A 16,727-nucleotide genomic window follows, 5' to 3' on the forward strand; every position below is an offset into this window, starting at 1 on the left:
TTGGCTGAAAAGCCTCTTTCTGTGCTGTATGATTACAATGAATCAGAGATTTAGATTTTCTACCTTTCTATGAAATAGAAGTTGAGTTGCTGGGGATTTGTGGACCAGTTGCTGGAGCTTGCGGGTCACATGTGACTGCAGTCTGGACCCTGACCTAATGATATACTTCTGGTTCGCTTTCAGAAGAGCACCACCTACTGTCCACAGTGTGTAGTTCCTCCATTTCCTACACCAGCCATCCTGTGCCCTCTTTGAGTGAGACTGATGATTTAGAGTTGACATGTGTACTTTTGTGCTGTAGGCTGAGACAATGCAACTCATTTCATGAAGGACCTTAATTGTCAGCAGGTTGGGGGACTTTTGTTTATTCAGTCTGAGCTGCTTTCGATCCCTGATCTCGGAGATGAAAGGTCAATATCTAACACACTGCACTAGCCTAATCATTTTATTCCTGTGATTTTTTTCATTATCAGTTCCTTTCCAATATGACCTCAGACTATTTTGCAGAGCGGCTTCGGATGAAAATCACAGACAATACGACGCACTCTATAAAATACTATGAGCCTGATTTCTACACCACGGATAATCACGGAACTGCCCATCTCTCCCTGGTAGCAGAGGATGGCAGTGCAGTGTCAGTAACCAGCACCATTAACTTATAGTAAGAGCTTTCTGGTCTTCAGAAATTCATTCATTATAATATTATCTCCCTTTGCTTCTTTCCCCTTAATGTTTCTTCTTGGTCCTCCTTAGCTGAGTGTACGGGGGCGGGGTGATGGGCTGGATTCTGAATTTTCTTACGTCTCATATCAACCAAACTAGAGGTGCACTGTAGGGAGGGGTGAGAAATAGCCCCACGTGAGAATGAAGGAGAGAGATATCACGAGTCCTTACACTTGCCAGTCACCACAACCTTGCTTACCATCAATTCCTACATTATATCAGAGTCTGCACTTCAAAGGTATTTAGTAAGTGCTTTGGAATGTCCCGAGGTTGTGAAAGATACTATATAAATGCAAGTACTTTCATATCATAGTTCTCACAGGATCCCACCTAACACTCTTCTGTCTGCCAGCTCCCATAACTGCCTATCCATTATCATTCTTCCATTCATACCTTTGTGCACAGGGCCCCACCATTTCAGATTTGGGCTTTCCACAGTCTCTCTTCTAGCTTACATTGTTTCTCCTCACAGTACATGCTTAATCCATTTGAACATGGGCTGCGATAGGTAGCAATTACATCAGAATGTGAAAAATGGTGCTGCTGTGTTCCTGAGGGACTGAGGTGTTGCAGGAAGGGACATCAGGTGTTATTGGGGAAGGTTAGTGTGACTCTGGGTCAAAGTAGTGCAAAGAGTGGCTCCATATATCCACACTCAGTGCTCTGGTCTCCAAAATACAGAAAGGATGTAGAGGCACTGGGGAACACGCGGGATAAATGGTTCATTCTCTGGTTGGCAACCAGTAACTAGTGGGGTGCAGCAGGGATCAGTGCTGGGACCCCAACTATTTACAATCTATATTAACGACTTGTAAGAAGGGACTGAGTGTAACATAGCTAAGTTTGCTGAAGATACAAAGATGGGAGGAAAAGCAATGTGTGAGGAGGACATAAAAAATCTGCAAAAGGACATAGACAGGCTAAGTGAGTGGGCAAAAATTTGGCAGCTGGTGTATACTGTTGGAAAGTGTGAGATCATGCACTTTGGCAGAAAAAAAATCAAAGAGCAAGTTATTATTTAAATGGAGAAAGATTGCAAAGTGCTGCAGTACAGCAGGATCTGGGGGTACTTGTACATGAAATGCAAAAGTATACTATGCAGGTACAGCAAGTGATCAGGAAAGCCAATGGTATCTTGGCCTTTATTGCAAAGGGGATGGAGTATAAAAGCAGGGAAGTCTTGCTACAGCTATATAAGGTATTGGTGAGGCCACACCTGGAATACTGCGTGCAGTTTTGATTTCCATATTCACGAAAGGATATACTTGCTTTGGAGGCAGTTCAGAGAAGGTTCACTAGGTTGATTCCGGGGATGAGGGGGTTGACTTATGAGGAAAGGTTGAGTAGGTTGGGCCTCTACTCATTGGAAATCAGAAGAATGAGAGGTGATCTTATCGAAATGTATAAGATTATGAAGGGGCTTGACAAGGTGGATGCAGAGAGGATGTTTCCACTGATGGGGGAGACTAGAACTAGAGGGCATGATCTTAGAATATGGGGCCGCCCATTTAAAACAGAGATGAGGATAAATTTATTCTCTGAGGGTTGCAAATCTGTGGAATTCGCTGCCTCAGAGAGCTGTGAAAGCTGGGACATTGAATAAATTTCAGACAGAAATAGACAGTTTCTTAAACGATAAGGGGATAAGGGGTTATGGGGAGCTGGCAGGGAAGTGGAGCTGAGTCCATGATCAGATCAGCCATGATCTTATTGAATGGCAGCGCAGGCTCGAGAGGCCGTATGGCCTACTCCTGTTACTATTTCTTATGTTCAAAGAAGATTTACAAGAAATATACAAGAACTGAGAGGTTATAACCAGCAGAGAAGACTGAACAGGCATCGATATTTACTCTAGAAAAGCGAAGGCTGAGGGGGCTACCTAGTGAGGGGCCCGAAATTGATGGCCTTACTGCCGACTGCTGCCCACTGCCTCCTCGAGTTGCACCCTGTGCCACTTTCGATTTGGGCTGGAGCGGGTGGGAGGGGAGAACCGCCCGCTGATGTCAGCGGACGGCCGAGTGGCGTAAGTGGACTCCCCCCTGCCGAGATGCCAGATTTATGTGGGCAGGAGTCAGCGGGAGTCGGTGCCAGAACAAGGGTGGACCCCTGCGAGGAGGTTGGGCTGTCCTCGATGATAGGTACGAAGATCTGAAAAAAAGGTGAGTAAACATTTTTTTATTTATTTTTTTACAGGGACTTACCTGGATGGGGTCCCCTGAAAGTCTTCCGATGGTTTTTTTTTGGTGCTTTTCGTTTTCAGGTCTTCGACCCTCCATGGGCCCGACTCCATCGTCGGCAACATTTGGGTGGCACTTGGGCGGGCGGGGGCCTTCACCAATTTCAGCCCCGAGGTCTTTTAAAATTCTGAAAGTATTAGATCGGGTAGACATAGAGAAGATGTTTCCATTTGTGGAGGGTCAAAATATAAGATAGTCACTTATAAATCTAATAAGGAATTCAGGAGAAACATTTTTGCCCAGAGAGTTGGTGGAATGTGGAACTTGCTGTCACATGGAGTAGTTGAGGCGAATAGCATTGATGCATTTAAGGGGAAGCTCGATAAATACACGAGGGAGAAAGGAATAGGAGGATAGGGTGAGATGGTATAGGATCGGAGGGGGCGCGTATGGAGCATAAACACCGGTATAGAACAGTTGTGCTAAATACGCTGTAAATTCGATGTAATATGTTATTGAGGATGGTGCAACCAGACAGTCAGCACTGTGGTAGGTCTGTAAAGTGCCAATTTAAAGAGTCCACTCTGGTGGCTGGAGCTTGTCAGGCAGAAGCAGTTGTGACCAGTTTGTGTGTACATTGCCCATGACTGTCCATCGGAATGAATGGTTAGCAAATCACAGGCAATTAATGTCTGAATTTCCGGTAAGCACAGCTGCCCATTGAGGCTGCTGTCAACAGCGCAAGTGCACAAAATCACCTCTTAAACTAGGCAACGTTGATTAGAATTTGTCTCCTTTTGTGGATTATGAAAGACATGAAATGTGTGAAGTAAGGAGTGATATTCGGTACCAATCTGCCTCTGCGTGGGTCCTGAACACCCACGAGCCAACAGGTGGCCTCTCCATCTGTATACAAGGTGGGTGAAATGAGTGGTGCTTTCTGTAAGGAAACTTCTTTTCTTTTTTTGCAGCTTTGGATCGAATGTGAGGTCAAGCAAAAATGGGATTATTTTCAACGATGAAATGGATGACTTTTCTTCACCGGGCATTCTGAGTGGGTTTGATGTTCCCCCTTCTATAGCCAACTTCATCAAACCAGGTGCGCACTGTTTAGAGGGGTATATTCAACTGATGGGAATTAATGTTTGTGCTGAAGAACGATACCATTTTGAAGTGTAGTCACTGTTGTCATGCAGGAAAAGGAAGATGGTTGTGGTTGTTGGAGGCCAATCAGCTCTGCCCCAGGACATTGCTGCAGGAGTTCCTCAGGGCAGTGTCCTAGGACCAACCATCTTCAGCTGCTTCATCGATGACCTTCCCTCCATCACAAGGTCAGAAGTGGGGAGGTTTGCTGATGATGGCACCGTCTTCAGTGCCATTCGCAACTCCTGATAATGAAGCAGTCTGTACCCGCATGAAGCAAGACCTGGACTGATAAGTGGCAAGTAACATTCGCGCCACAAAAGTGCAAGGCAATGACTATCTCTAACAAGAGAACATTTAACTACCGCTCCTTGACATTCAACAGCATTACCATCACCGAATCCCCCAACATCAACATCTTAGGGGTCACATCCACATAAATACTGTGGCTACAAGAGCAGGTCAGAGGCTGGGTATTGTGCGGCGAGTATCTTGCCTCCAAACTCTCCAAAGCCTTTCCACCATCTACAAGGCACAAGCCAGGAGTGTGATGGAACACTCCTCACTTGCCTGGATGAGTGCAGCTCCATCAACACTCAAGAAGCTCGACACCATCCAGGTGCCACTGTGGGCCGGAGTTAATGACTGGCAAAAATAATGGCGCTGGCAGGACCGGGATATTGGCACTGGCTGCAAATTTACATTAGCCCAGCGCTAAACTTAGCCTGCAAAGCTGTTTTTGTGGCGGTTGTCCCAGCAGGAGGCCCAATGTAGCGTGGCTGTAGCGTCATTGAAGCCAGAACAGCCTTTTCTTAAAGCAAGGCTGTCATTTTACAAGGCAGTGCAGTCCCTTAAAGGGGAACTGCTCTCTAAAATGATTTTTTTTTAAATCATTTAAAAAATAGGCAGTTTTAAGCCCTTACCGCTCAACTGCCTTCTGAAAAAAAATTAACATTAATAAGAATTCCCAACTGGGAGTCTTCAGCTCTTAAAGCTGAATTGCCTTCCACACCTAAAAAAAAGGGGGAAAGTGCCTCAGTACTAACACAAATGGCTCAGCAAGCCAGGGCAGGGGCACCCAGTGTCTCGCACACAGTACTCCAGCTTTGTGCAAGGGTTCAACAATGCAAGAGAGATCCTCTACCCACAGGAGCCAGGAGGCCTTCCAGAAAGAAAGATGTGGGACCACATCACCGAGGCCATCACTGCCAGCAGTTTCTCCCCCACCACCTGGCTCCAGTGCCCAAAGAAGCTTCATGACCTCAGACCAGTGGTCAAGGTCAGTGAATGCATCTTCAAAATCCATCTCTTACTATCTGCACCACTAGCCTCACACACTTCCCAATGCACGACTTCCCCAGCACCCACCACACCTTCCTCCTCTTCCCTCTGCGAGCAGATGCTAGAAACTGGAAATAAAAGCATAAAATGTTGGAATACTCAGCAGGTCAGGCCGAATCTCGACCTGAGATGTGAACTCTGTTTCTCTCTCCATGGATGCTGTCTGACCTGCTGAGTATTTGCAGCATTTTCTGTCCTCTCAGAGGCTTTCCTTTACCATCCGAGGCCTTGCAGTCCCTGCACACTTTGAAAACTTTTAACATCCATTGCACCAAGCTACTACTTAAATAAATTTTTTTAAATCCAGTCCAAAAGCTTAAATGCAAACTTACCTAAAAGATGTGTGTGACCCTTTAAGTGCTGACAGGGTCTCTGCTGCTCGCTGGCTTTTCAGAGTGAGCTTATGACACAGTGCAAAACTCAGCGCAAAGGTCCAAGTTCACAGACTGCACGGCGACTGATGTCACGCTCTCCATATTTGCATGTCCAGGGCCAGCAGCGCTAAGGCCTTCAGCAAAATGGCGGCCACCGAGTACCACACCAGAGAAGGGCGTTTGAGTGTCTGCCGCCATTTTTTTCAGCAAACAGGTAACTTGTGGTTAAAGTTAGGAATTTCTAGGCCAATATGTTGTCTTGATTTAAACAGAGTGAGAATGCAGGGAGTAGGAAACAGAATGACATATTCATAACTAGGAAGGAACAAGAAACAAAAGTTCATGGATCAATAAACATATTAAAATCGAGACACAAGAATGGTTGTGACACGGGGGTTGAAGGCTGGAAGTGAGAAAAGAATAGCCTATCAGAAAAGCAGCTTTTTCTTGTATCCTGTCCCAAGGGAAATGCAGCAAGTCTTTCTTCAGATAGGGGAGCAGTATTCAAATCTTGGACCAACTTTAAAGAAAGTTAATAGTTGCTAAGGGAAAAAGTGCTTGGCATAATAGTGCATAGAGTTGGCAGATATGTAGAGAAGGTCATTGTATGGCCAATGGGAGTGAGCACAAAGTCCTGGGGAACTCCTGTCAGTGGAATGAGACAGTGAGCCATTAACTACAGCCAAGGTAATGATTGAGAGGATATCCACAAACAAAGCTCTGAGACTATGATGCTCTTTAGAAAGTGCACTGTGCCAGATATCAATACATGATTCAGCAAAGTATTCAAGAGCATAGAAATAGAGTCATGTGCAGGACTGGAAGGGACAATTACAGTCCAGCTGGTCAGACCCCAAGTTCAAAAAAGACCATACATTATTCTTTTTCTCGTACACTTCAACCACTTTCCCTGCCAAATATCTGTCCCGATCCCTCTTGAGCATGCTGACACTACCCACCTCCACTGCGTCCCTGGGCAGTTTAGTCCATATATTCACCACCACTTTGTAAAATAGTTACACTTGAACTCAGTATCTTTACTGTTCATCTTGAATTTGAGTCAATTATGGAGTTCCAGAGATGCATAACATGGTAAGAGGATCAGGGTGGACTGGCATGGCATACACCAGACTCCTTTTTAATATTTATTGGCAGATCTTTAAAGTGTGTCCATGATAACAGCACAGGATAGCAATCTGTGGGTACCGGTGGGTAGACTGCTAAAACTATCAGTGCTGTACATGGCAGAATAAAGACAGAAAACAAGATCTCCAAATGTTGGAGGGCACCACAGCCGAACGGAATCCTATCCTCATCCAATATCCACATCTGAATTTTACATAAGAGCATAAGAATTAGGGGAAGGAGTAGATCCCTCGAGCTTGCTCCGCCATTCAAGGTTGATCTTCGACCTCAACTCCACTTTCCTGCCCCATATCCCTTAATTCCTTAAATCTATCTCTCAGCCTTGAATATACTCAACGATTGAGCATCCACAGCACTTTGGGGCAGAGAATTCCAAAGATTTACAACCCTCTGAGTGAAGAAATTCCTCATCAGTCTTAAAATGCCGACCCCTTATCCTGAGACTGTGCCCTCTGGTTCTAGACTCTCCAGCCAGGGGAAACAATCTCTCAACATCTACCCTATCAATGCCCCTCAGAACCTTGTATTTTCAATGAGATCGCCTCTCATTCTTCTAAACTCCACAGAGTATAGGCCCAATCTACTCAACCTCTCCTCATAGGACAGCCCTCTCATCTCAGGGATTACTCGAGTGAATCTTCATTGCACCGCCTCTAAAGCAGGTATATCCTTTCTTAATAAAGAGACCAAAACTGTGCAGTGTATTCCAGGTATGCTTCCTACCAAAGTGAATAACCTTACATTTCTCCAAATTATACTCTATCTACGTCCCTTTGCAGGCTCTCTGCATCCTCCTTACATCTTACATTTCGACCTAGCTTTGTATCAGCGGGAAACTTGGATGCATTCCACTTGGTCCCTTCATCTAAATCATTAATATAGATTATAAATAGCTGAGGCCCAAGCACTGATCCTACCCCCATTAGTTACAGCCTGCCAATTTCAAAATGACCCATTGATCCTTACTCTCTGTTTTCTATCTGTTAACCAATCCTTTATCCATGCTAATACCTTACCACCAACCCCATGTGTCCTTAGCTTGCTTAACAACCTTTTATGTGGCACTTTTATGTGCCGTTTGTAAATCCAAATATACTACACTCACTGGTTCCCCTTTATCTACCCTGCTAGTTAGAAAAATCCTCAAAAAACTCAAATACATTTTTCAAACATGACTTACCTTTCATAAAACCATGTTGACTCTGCCTAATCATATTATGATTTTCTAAGTGGCCTGTTATCACTTCCTTAATAATGGATTTCAGCATTTTCCCAATGACTGATGTCAGGCTAACTGGCCTGTAGTTCTCGATTTTCTCTCTCCCTCCTTTCTTGAATAGCAGGGTTATGTTTGCTACCTTCCAATCTACTGGGAGCGTTCCTGAAACTAGAGAATTTTGGAAGATCACAACCAATGCATCACTATCTCTGCAGCCATCTCTTTTATAATCCCAGGATGTTGGCCGTCCGGTCCAGGGGATTTGTCGGCTTTTAGTCCCATTAGTTTCTCTAGTACTTTGTCTCTCCTGATATTAATTACTTTAAGTTGCTCGCTCTCATTAGCCCTGTGGTTCTCTACTATATTTGGTTTACTTTTGGTGTCTTCTATTGTACAGACAGATACAAAATATTTAAAGCCTCTGATAATTTCTCCTGTCTCATTTTGCTATTCTCTTCCTTTTTATATACTTAGGAAGCTCCAACAATCGATTTTTATATTTCTTTACTAATTTACTTTCATATTCTATTTTCTCCTTTTTTTTTAGTTCCTAAGGGGCTGAAATTGCCCTCCACCTGAAACGAGTCGCACCTACTGCATTTCAAGTGTGCCATGCATGGGGTGGGCAATCCGGGGAATTCACAAGCTGTTTGGCTTTTGTTTCCGGTCAGAGCAGTGTTTGGTGTGGGGAGAGGGCGGAAGTGCGGTTGGGTCGGAGTAGCCGCCATTAGCAGAGCGGAAGTGGGAGCAGGTCAGAGTGGCCGACGCTCCAGGTCGTCAGCGCGTGCTGATGACGTCATCGCGCTGGTGCGTCACAACGTCCCTCCCCTTCAGTTAAAAGGGAGGGCCGTTGCGAACCCTGCAGCCACTTTAGTGGCAGATACTGGGCCGCCAGGGAGGGTTTCGGCCGTTCCCGCGGGGCAATTTCCGAAAGGGGTCGCTGCCAGTCGGTAAGGTATCGGCGGGAAAATGGGCCAGGCGATCCCCCACACCACCCCAAAGGAGGGCAATATCCAAAATGGCGACCTCTCCACGGCGACTCATGGCCGCCAATGGCCTTATCGAAAGGGGCAATTTCGGTCCCTGAAGCTCTCCCATTCCTCAGGCTTACTATTATTCTTTGCAACATTATAAGCCTCTTCTTTTAATCTCATAATATCCCTAACTTCTTTAGTTAGCCATGGATGGCTCACTTCTCCCGTGTAGTTTTTATATCTCATTGCAATGTATATTCATTGAGAATTTTGAAATATTTCTTGAAATGATTGCTGCTGCTTATATACTGCCATACATTTTAATCTAACTTCCCAATCTACCTTAGCCAACTCACCCCTCATACCTAAGTAATGGGCTTTGTTTAAGTTTAAAGGGGCGAAGTTGCCCCTTTTTATAGCCCCGTTAGTGCCTCCAGGGAGTAAGGCAAGGCAGGGAGGCTACTGCCTCCTGGGAAATTGCCCGGGAGTTTTCGGAGGTGTTGCCATGGCAGCGCCGCACCCCTCGGTTAGCGCCCGGGCCCGTTACGCAACCGGCGAGGACATCATCGCCCTGCGCAGTGACCCCTCACTGGCCCGCGCCAACCCTTTAACGCTCCATGGGGGAAATTGCCCCTTGGGCCACGAGGCTGGCACTGGCGGATGTAAACGCCAGCTTTGGGGGTCGCAAAACTAGCGGACATCCGCTCTCAGGCTGCCAGTGCCCCGGGTGGCCATTGTGCAGTCAATTGTGGCCCTAGCATGGTCTTGGGTGCTGGGCTGCTGGCCTGGCCACATGCTGCCATGTAGAGGCCATCAGAGGCCATGCAGAGTGCACAGCAGCCCTCTCCTTTAATTGAAGGGGAGGGGTGTTGAAGTGTGTCAGTGCTACGCGGAGCATTTTCGTGGCATGAACATTCCGCCAGGTGCGCCGTGGCACCTGCCCCCAAGTGGAACACCGGAGATTACGCTCCGCTTCCTTTGAGGGGCGGTAAGCTCAATTCAGCGGCAGGGGTGGGACTTCTGCACCGAGCGCATAAAGTCCCAGCCCCGGAAGATTACCACTCCCAATTAGGGCGCAGTGCAATTTCGCCCCTTAAGACTGTAGTGTCGGACTGAAGAATGTCACTTCCAAACTCAATGTGAAATTCTATTATTATATAATCACTCTTTGCGAGAGGAATCTTTTATGTATTGTCCAGGTACATTAAATGTATAAGTACAATATTGGCCACCATAAAATCCTTTAATGAGCCCAGAGTAACCATGGTTGAGTGAAGCTCGTCCGTGTCCTTGTCGCCAATGTGATGTATGTAACACTCAAATCACTGACTCCACAGGGTCTGGTGTTGTAGTAACTGCTGTGACCTTCGTCCTTTATTGTGCAACTCCAGAGTGCCTCTCAGGTGTGGTGGGCAGCCTTTTATACCCTGTCTTGCAGGTATTTTCAGGTCTCCCACCACAGCACCCTCTGTGGCGTACTATTGTACTTATACATTTAATGTACCTGGACAATACATAACATCTCACTCCCCCCTGACAGACAGCGTATAAAAGGCTGCCCACCACACCTGAGAGGCACTCTGGAGTTGCACAATAAAGGACTACGGTCACAGCTGTTACTACAACACCAGACTGTGTGGAGTCAGTGATTTGAGTGCTACATACATCACATTGGCGACGAGGACACGGACGAGCTTCACTCAACCATGGTTACTCTGGGCTCGCTAAAGGATTTTACAGTGGGCAATGATTGGGAGGCCTTTACGGAAAGGCTCGAGTACTACTTTATGGCAAACGACCTGACGGGGAACACGGACGCACTGATAGAGAAGCGTAAAGCGATATTGCTGTCCAGTTGTGGCGATGAGGTTTACTGTCTCGTCAGGGATTTGCTGGCACCCGCGAGCGCCAGGGACAAGTCATACGAGGAGCTGATCGAACTCATTCGTGACCAACTGAAACCAAAGGAGAACATCCTCACAGCCAGATACAAATTTTACCATCACTGCAGACCTGAGGGCCAGGATGTCACCAAATATGCTGCGGACCTCAGGAGACTCGCGATGTGTGTGATTTTGGCACACACCTTGACAAGGCGTTGCGAGACGTTTTTGTTATGGGGATTGGCCATGAGGGTCTCCTTCACAAGCTGCTATCCACTGAACCTACAGTCACCCTGAAGCAAGCCATCGCCATCAGCCGAGCATTTATGACCTCGACTTGCAGCACCAAGCAGATGATCCACACAGTCTCGAACCCGGCAGGCACTGTCCACAGAATAGCGCCCGCCACGGACAAAACTTGCAGAACATGGCTCTGCCCAGGGCAGGGAGCATGGACCTCGGGGTCCTGGAACTCAGAGTCCGCCGAGGGGGGTTAATCGAGTAGCACCATGCTAGCGCTGTGGAGGAAGCCATGGGGCTCACCGGTGCAGGTTTGCGGAGTATACGTGCAATACCTGCCACACGAAAGGCTACCTTCAGCGTATGTGTAAAAGAAACCTGACTCACCGTGTGGCTGAGGAGATGGTAGAGGATCCCAGCGAGGAGCAGGCAGAAGATGATGATACGTTTGGACTGTACACATGTACCGACGATTCGCCCCCAGTGATTATGGAAGTCAAGATTAACAGAGTCCCAGTGAGTATGGAAGTGGACACTGGATCGGGTCTGTCGTTGATGAGTCAGGAAACTTTTGAAAAACTGTGGGTTAACCCAGCTGCACGACCCAAGCTGGTCCCGGTCACGGCGAAGCTGCGTACCTACACCAAGGAACTGATACCTGTTCTTGGCAGAGCGGATGTGCAGGTATCTCACGGGGGCGAGACGCACGGTTTACCTTTGTGGGTCATTGCAGGCGATGGGCCGACGCTACTCAGCAGGAGGTGGATGGGGACGGTCCGTGGGAGCTGGGAAGACTTCATTCCTCCACAGACCGCTGTCCCCCGGGTTCCCAAAGAGCAGCGCCGACCGAGCTGGAGGAGAAAGAAGCAGTTACTCGGCAGTTTAAATCCCCACACAGACAAGCAGACCCGGGAAGAGGAATTTTGTAAGTACGGGCCGATCACTGAGGTGCAAACCGGCGGGGCGCTGCAGGCGATGAGTGGGAAATCCACCGATGGCCGGCAAGTGCAGGGGGCCCACGCAGAGAAAAAGTCAGGCGGCGGTCGCGGCTACGGTGGTGGCGGCTACGGCGGCCGCAGGAGAGGCGGCAGTTACGGGGACAACGAGAGGAGCGGGGACTACAACGGAACGTCAAGAGGAGCTGAGCCTTGCTCTTCCAACCGAGACAGACTTCGACTCAGACTGGGACTCACATACCGCAAGGCCGGTATGGAGCAGGTAACCGAGACGTAAGCAAGATCAAGGACAAGCTAGATGCTGCCTGACCTGCTGAGTATTTCCAGAATGTTCTGTTTCTATTTCCAAGGGCTGTTACTGACACTGAAGCAGGAACAATGACAGCAGAAGAAAATAAATAATGGTAAAAAAAAACTTGGCCCCCGATTCCTCTGCAGTGTTAACGTCTCGTGGCAATTGATACGCAAAGAATCTGCCTTTGAGGCTTGAAGAGGAACCCCGTGAGGCACTGCATATTACAGACTCCTTCTATTCCTTCTTTAAGCTCCATCCACAACTGCACGAAGAGAGAAAAACGTCACACCAGTGAGCTCAAGATGGTGGGAGCCCCATGGCAGCAGAGTTCTGCAGAGAAAGGCAAGCAGAGCAACTAAAATGGCGGCACCCAGTAGTAGCCTCGTGGAAAACACAAGATGGCGCCTTAAAAGGGAAATGCACCCGGGAGTCTTAAAAGGGCCTTACGCCATTGGCGGTCCCCACAGAGACTTTTGTAAGGCAAGAGCGAGTCTAAATGAGCAAAGTGATTGTAGGATGACGGATTTATGATAAGAGTTAATATTTTAATGCTGAATGGTTACTATGTTTAAAATAATGAATATGAATTACGAAAAGAGTTAATACCACGAGGTACAAGTAAAAGGGTAATGAATCCGTGACTAACATGACTAATGGACTAATGCGATTTTCGATTTATATGATTCATCCACTGGTTCAGCGGCTGCAGATGAGCCGCTAAGGTGACTACTTTCTGAGAACAGAGGCAATGCACTAGTTGCGATACCCTGTCTCAGCGCAGCCCATTACCTCAGGGAAAAAGGGGCAGTATATCACCACCGTACCTCATCCAGAGGAGCTGGGATTAAATAACTGTTCCGTGTACCTGCAACCTTTTGACATAACATCTGTACCATATATTATCTGTACCATACAAATGTACCGTCTATGTATACCTGCTTTCTGTTGGAGGTTATGCTCGTGTACTTCATCACCCATGTAAGGACTGCAAACGCCACATGCTTGCACCTGATCACAAGCATAATCTCCACATGGGGAGAAGAGGAAAGTGGATGGTCATGGACTCACACTCACAAATCAACCAGGACGAATAAGGCCGAGGTTACCGACAATGGCTTTGGAACTGTGGGGGGAGTGAGATGTTATGTACTGTCCAGGTACATTAAATGTATAAGTACAATGGTGCGCCACAGAGGGCGCTGTGGTGGGAGACCTGAAAATATCTGCAAGACAGGGTATAAAAGGCTGCCCACCACACCTGAGAAGCACTCTGGAGTTGCACAATTAAGGACTAAGGTCACAGCAGTTACTACAACACCAGACTGTGTGGAGTCAGTGATTTGAGTGTTGCATACACCACAGAATCTTTACGATAAGATTACTAATTTAGCCTGTCTCATTGGACAAAACAAGGTCTAAAATAGCCTGTCGCCTGGTTGGTTCCCTGACATATTATTCTAGGAAAGTGTCTCGAATGCATTCCATGAACTCGTCCTCCAGACTACCTTTGCCAATTGATTTGCCCAATCTATATGCAGATTAAGTCCCCCACGATTATTGTATTAACTTTGTTACAGGCTCCTATTTTTACTTGATTAATACTCTGTCCAATGGTATAGCTACTGTCAGGGGTCCTATAAACTACTCCCACCACTGTTTTCTGTCCCTTGTTTTTTCTTATCCCCACCTATCCTGATTCTACTTCCTGATCTTCTGAGCCGAGATCCTTTCTCATTACTATCCTTCTGTCATCCTTAATTATCAAGGCTACACCACCCCAACCATCCCCCCCCTCCTCCCCCGCTCCTGTTCCAGTCTGCCTGTCTTTTGATCCATCAATTACTCTGGAATACTTGGTTCCCAATCCTGGTCACCTACAACCGTGTCTCTCTAATGGCTATTATATCAAGATTTGTGCCACTAATTCATCCCTGTTATGAATGCTTCATGCATTCCATTAAAGAGACTTTAATTTTGACTTTTTAACATTAGTTCTTGCTTGCATTTTATTCAGTGATGCATAATTACCTTTAAACTCTCTGTCCCTTCCCGTCACACTGCTTATCTTTACCTAAATCGCTACACTGCTCCATTGGCCTTGACTTTTCTCCTTAGATTTCTAAATTTTCCCTCACCTGACCTGTTATGTATTTAACCCTTTGTAAGCTGCATGACACCTGACCACCAGAGGGCCCATCTGTTGGAGTCCCAAGGGATCCCAGCATCCCTTGGGAGCACAGTATATAAGCAGGCCACCCACGAATTACCCGCATTCTGAAATCTTATTAAAGGAGCTAAGGTCACACTTGCTCATTGTACACAGTTATCAGTTTCCACCTTTATTATGAGCATACCAATCGGTGACGAACAACCGTGCGAAAATGCAAAGAACAGTCAGCATCCTGGAGAGGTTCTTAGAAGGGGACGATTGAGAGGCCTTCATGGAGAGACTCGACCAATACTTCGTGGCCAACGAGCTGGAAGGGGACGGGAACGCCACCAAATGAAGAGCAATCCTCCCAACTGTCTGTGGGGCAACAACCTATGGCCTCATGAAGAATCTCCTGGCCCCAGCAAAACCAACAGAGAAATCCAACGAGGAATTGTGTACGCTGGTCCGGGAGCACCTAAATCCTAAGGAAAGCGTTTTGATGACGAGATACCAGTTCAAGACGTGTCAACGATCGGAGGGCCAGGAAGTGGCGAGCTACGACGCCGAACTAAGACGCCTCGCAGGACATTGTGAATTTGAGGGAATCCAAGAACAAATGCTCAGAGACTTTTTTGTACTGGGCATCGGACACGAGACAATCCTTCACAAATTGTTGACTGTAGAAACTCTGAATCTAAGTAAAGCCATAACAATAGCCCAGGCATTTATGTCCACCAGCGACAACACCAAGCAGATTTCACAAAATAAAGAAGTTTAGGCCAGTACTGTGCATAAAGTAACGTCGGTCTCGAGCAGAAATCTACATGACAGAATGTACACGCCGGCTGCTGCATGACCTCAGATAACCCAGAGTCTGCCATCAATTGTTAATGCGAGGCAGTTAGCACCCTGTTGGCGCTGCAGAGGTGATCGTAGGCTCCATCAATGCCACTTTAAGCAGTCTGCATGCAATGGTTGCAGGGATGGCTGGACTGACATATAAGGAGAGACTGGATCAACTGGGCCTTTATACACTGGAGTTTAGAAGGATGAAAGGGGATCTCATAGAAACATATAAGATTCTGACAGGACTGGACAGGTTAGATGCGGGAAGAATATTCCCGATGTTGGAAAAGTCCAGAACCAGGGGACACAGTCTTAGGATAAGGGGTAGGCCATTTAGGACTGAGATGAGGAGAAACTTCTTCACTCAGAGAGTTGTTAACCTGTGGAATTCCCTGCTGCAGAGAGTTGTTGATGCCAGTTCATTGGATATATTCAAGAGGGAGTTAGATATGGCCCTTACAGCTAAAGGGATCAAGCGGTATGGATAGAAAGCAGGAAAGGGGTACTGAGAGAATGATCAGCCATGATCTTATTGAATGGTGGTGCAGGTTCGAAGGGCTGAATGGCCTACTCCTGCACCTATTTTCTATGTTTCTATGTTAACAATGGGATACCTCCAACGAATATGCAGGCGAGCTGCAAACCCTGCAAACCACCACGTTGCAGAAGAAGATCGATCTACTGTGGATCAGGCTGTATTGGAGACTCGTACTGAGGAGGCAGAAGTGTACAGGGTACACACATTCACTACGAAATGCCTAACAATAATGTTAAAAGTTGAACTGAACGGTATTCCAGTATCTATGGGGCTGGACACGGGGGCAAGTCAGTCCATAATGAGTAAAAAGGCCATCGACAGACTGTGGGGCAAAAAGGCACACAGGCCCAAGCTCAGCCCCATTCACACCAAACTAAGGACTTACACCAAGAAACTAATCCCTGTAATTGGCAGTGCAGAAGTCAAAGTCTCCTATGACGGAGCAGTACATGAACTCCCGCTGTGGAATGTACCAGGGGATGGCCCCACATTGTTAGGCAGAATCTGGCTGGGAAAAATCCACTGGAACTGGGATGACATCTGAGCACTTTCATCTGTCGACGACGCCTCATGTACCCAGGTTCTGAACAAGTTCCCCTCATTGTTTGAGCCTGGCATTGGAAACTTTTCGGGGGTGAAAGTGCAGATCCATTTGGTTCCCGATACATGACCCATTCACCACAAGTATCGGGCGGTACCGTACATGATGCGTGAAAAAGT

At 46.9% G+C, this 16,727-nt stretch overlaps 1 protein-coding gene across 1 annotated transcript in view; it reads left to right on the forward strand.

The window, feature by feature from the left end:
* The window catches only part of LOC139269216 (glutathione hydrolase 1 proenzyme-like), a 122,532-nt gene that overhangs the window by 92,470 nt on the left and 13,335 nt on the right, over positions 1-16,727 (forward strand). The window contains 2 exon segments of the mRNA XM_070888308.1: positions 474-661; positions 3,872-3,999. Coding sequence (XP_070744409.1) covers positions 474-661; positions 3,872-3,999 — 316 coding nt within the window.

The sequence above is a fragment of the Pristiophorus japonicus genome, chromosome 8 (genome assembly GCF_044704955.1).
Source record: "Pristiophorus japonicus isolate sPriJap1 chromosome 8, sPriJap1.hap1, whole genome shotgun sequence".
Classification (NCBI taxonomy): Eukaryota; Metazoa; Chordata; class Chondrichthyes; family Pristiophoridae; genus Pristiophorus; species Pristiophorus japonicus.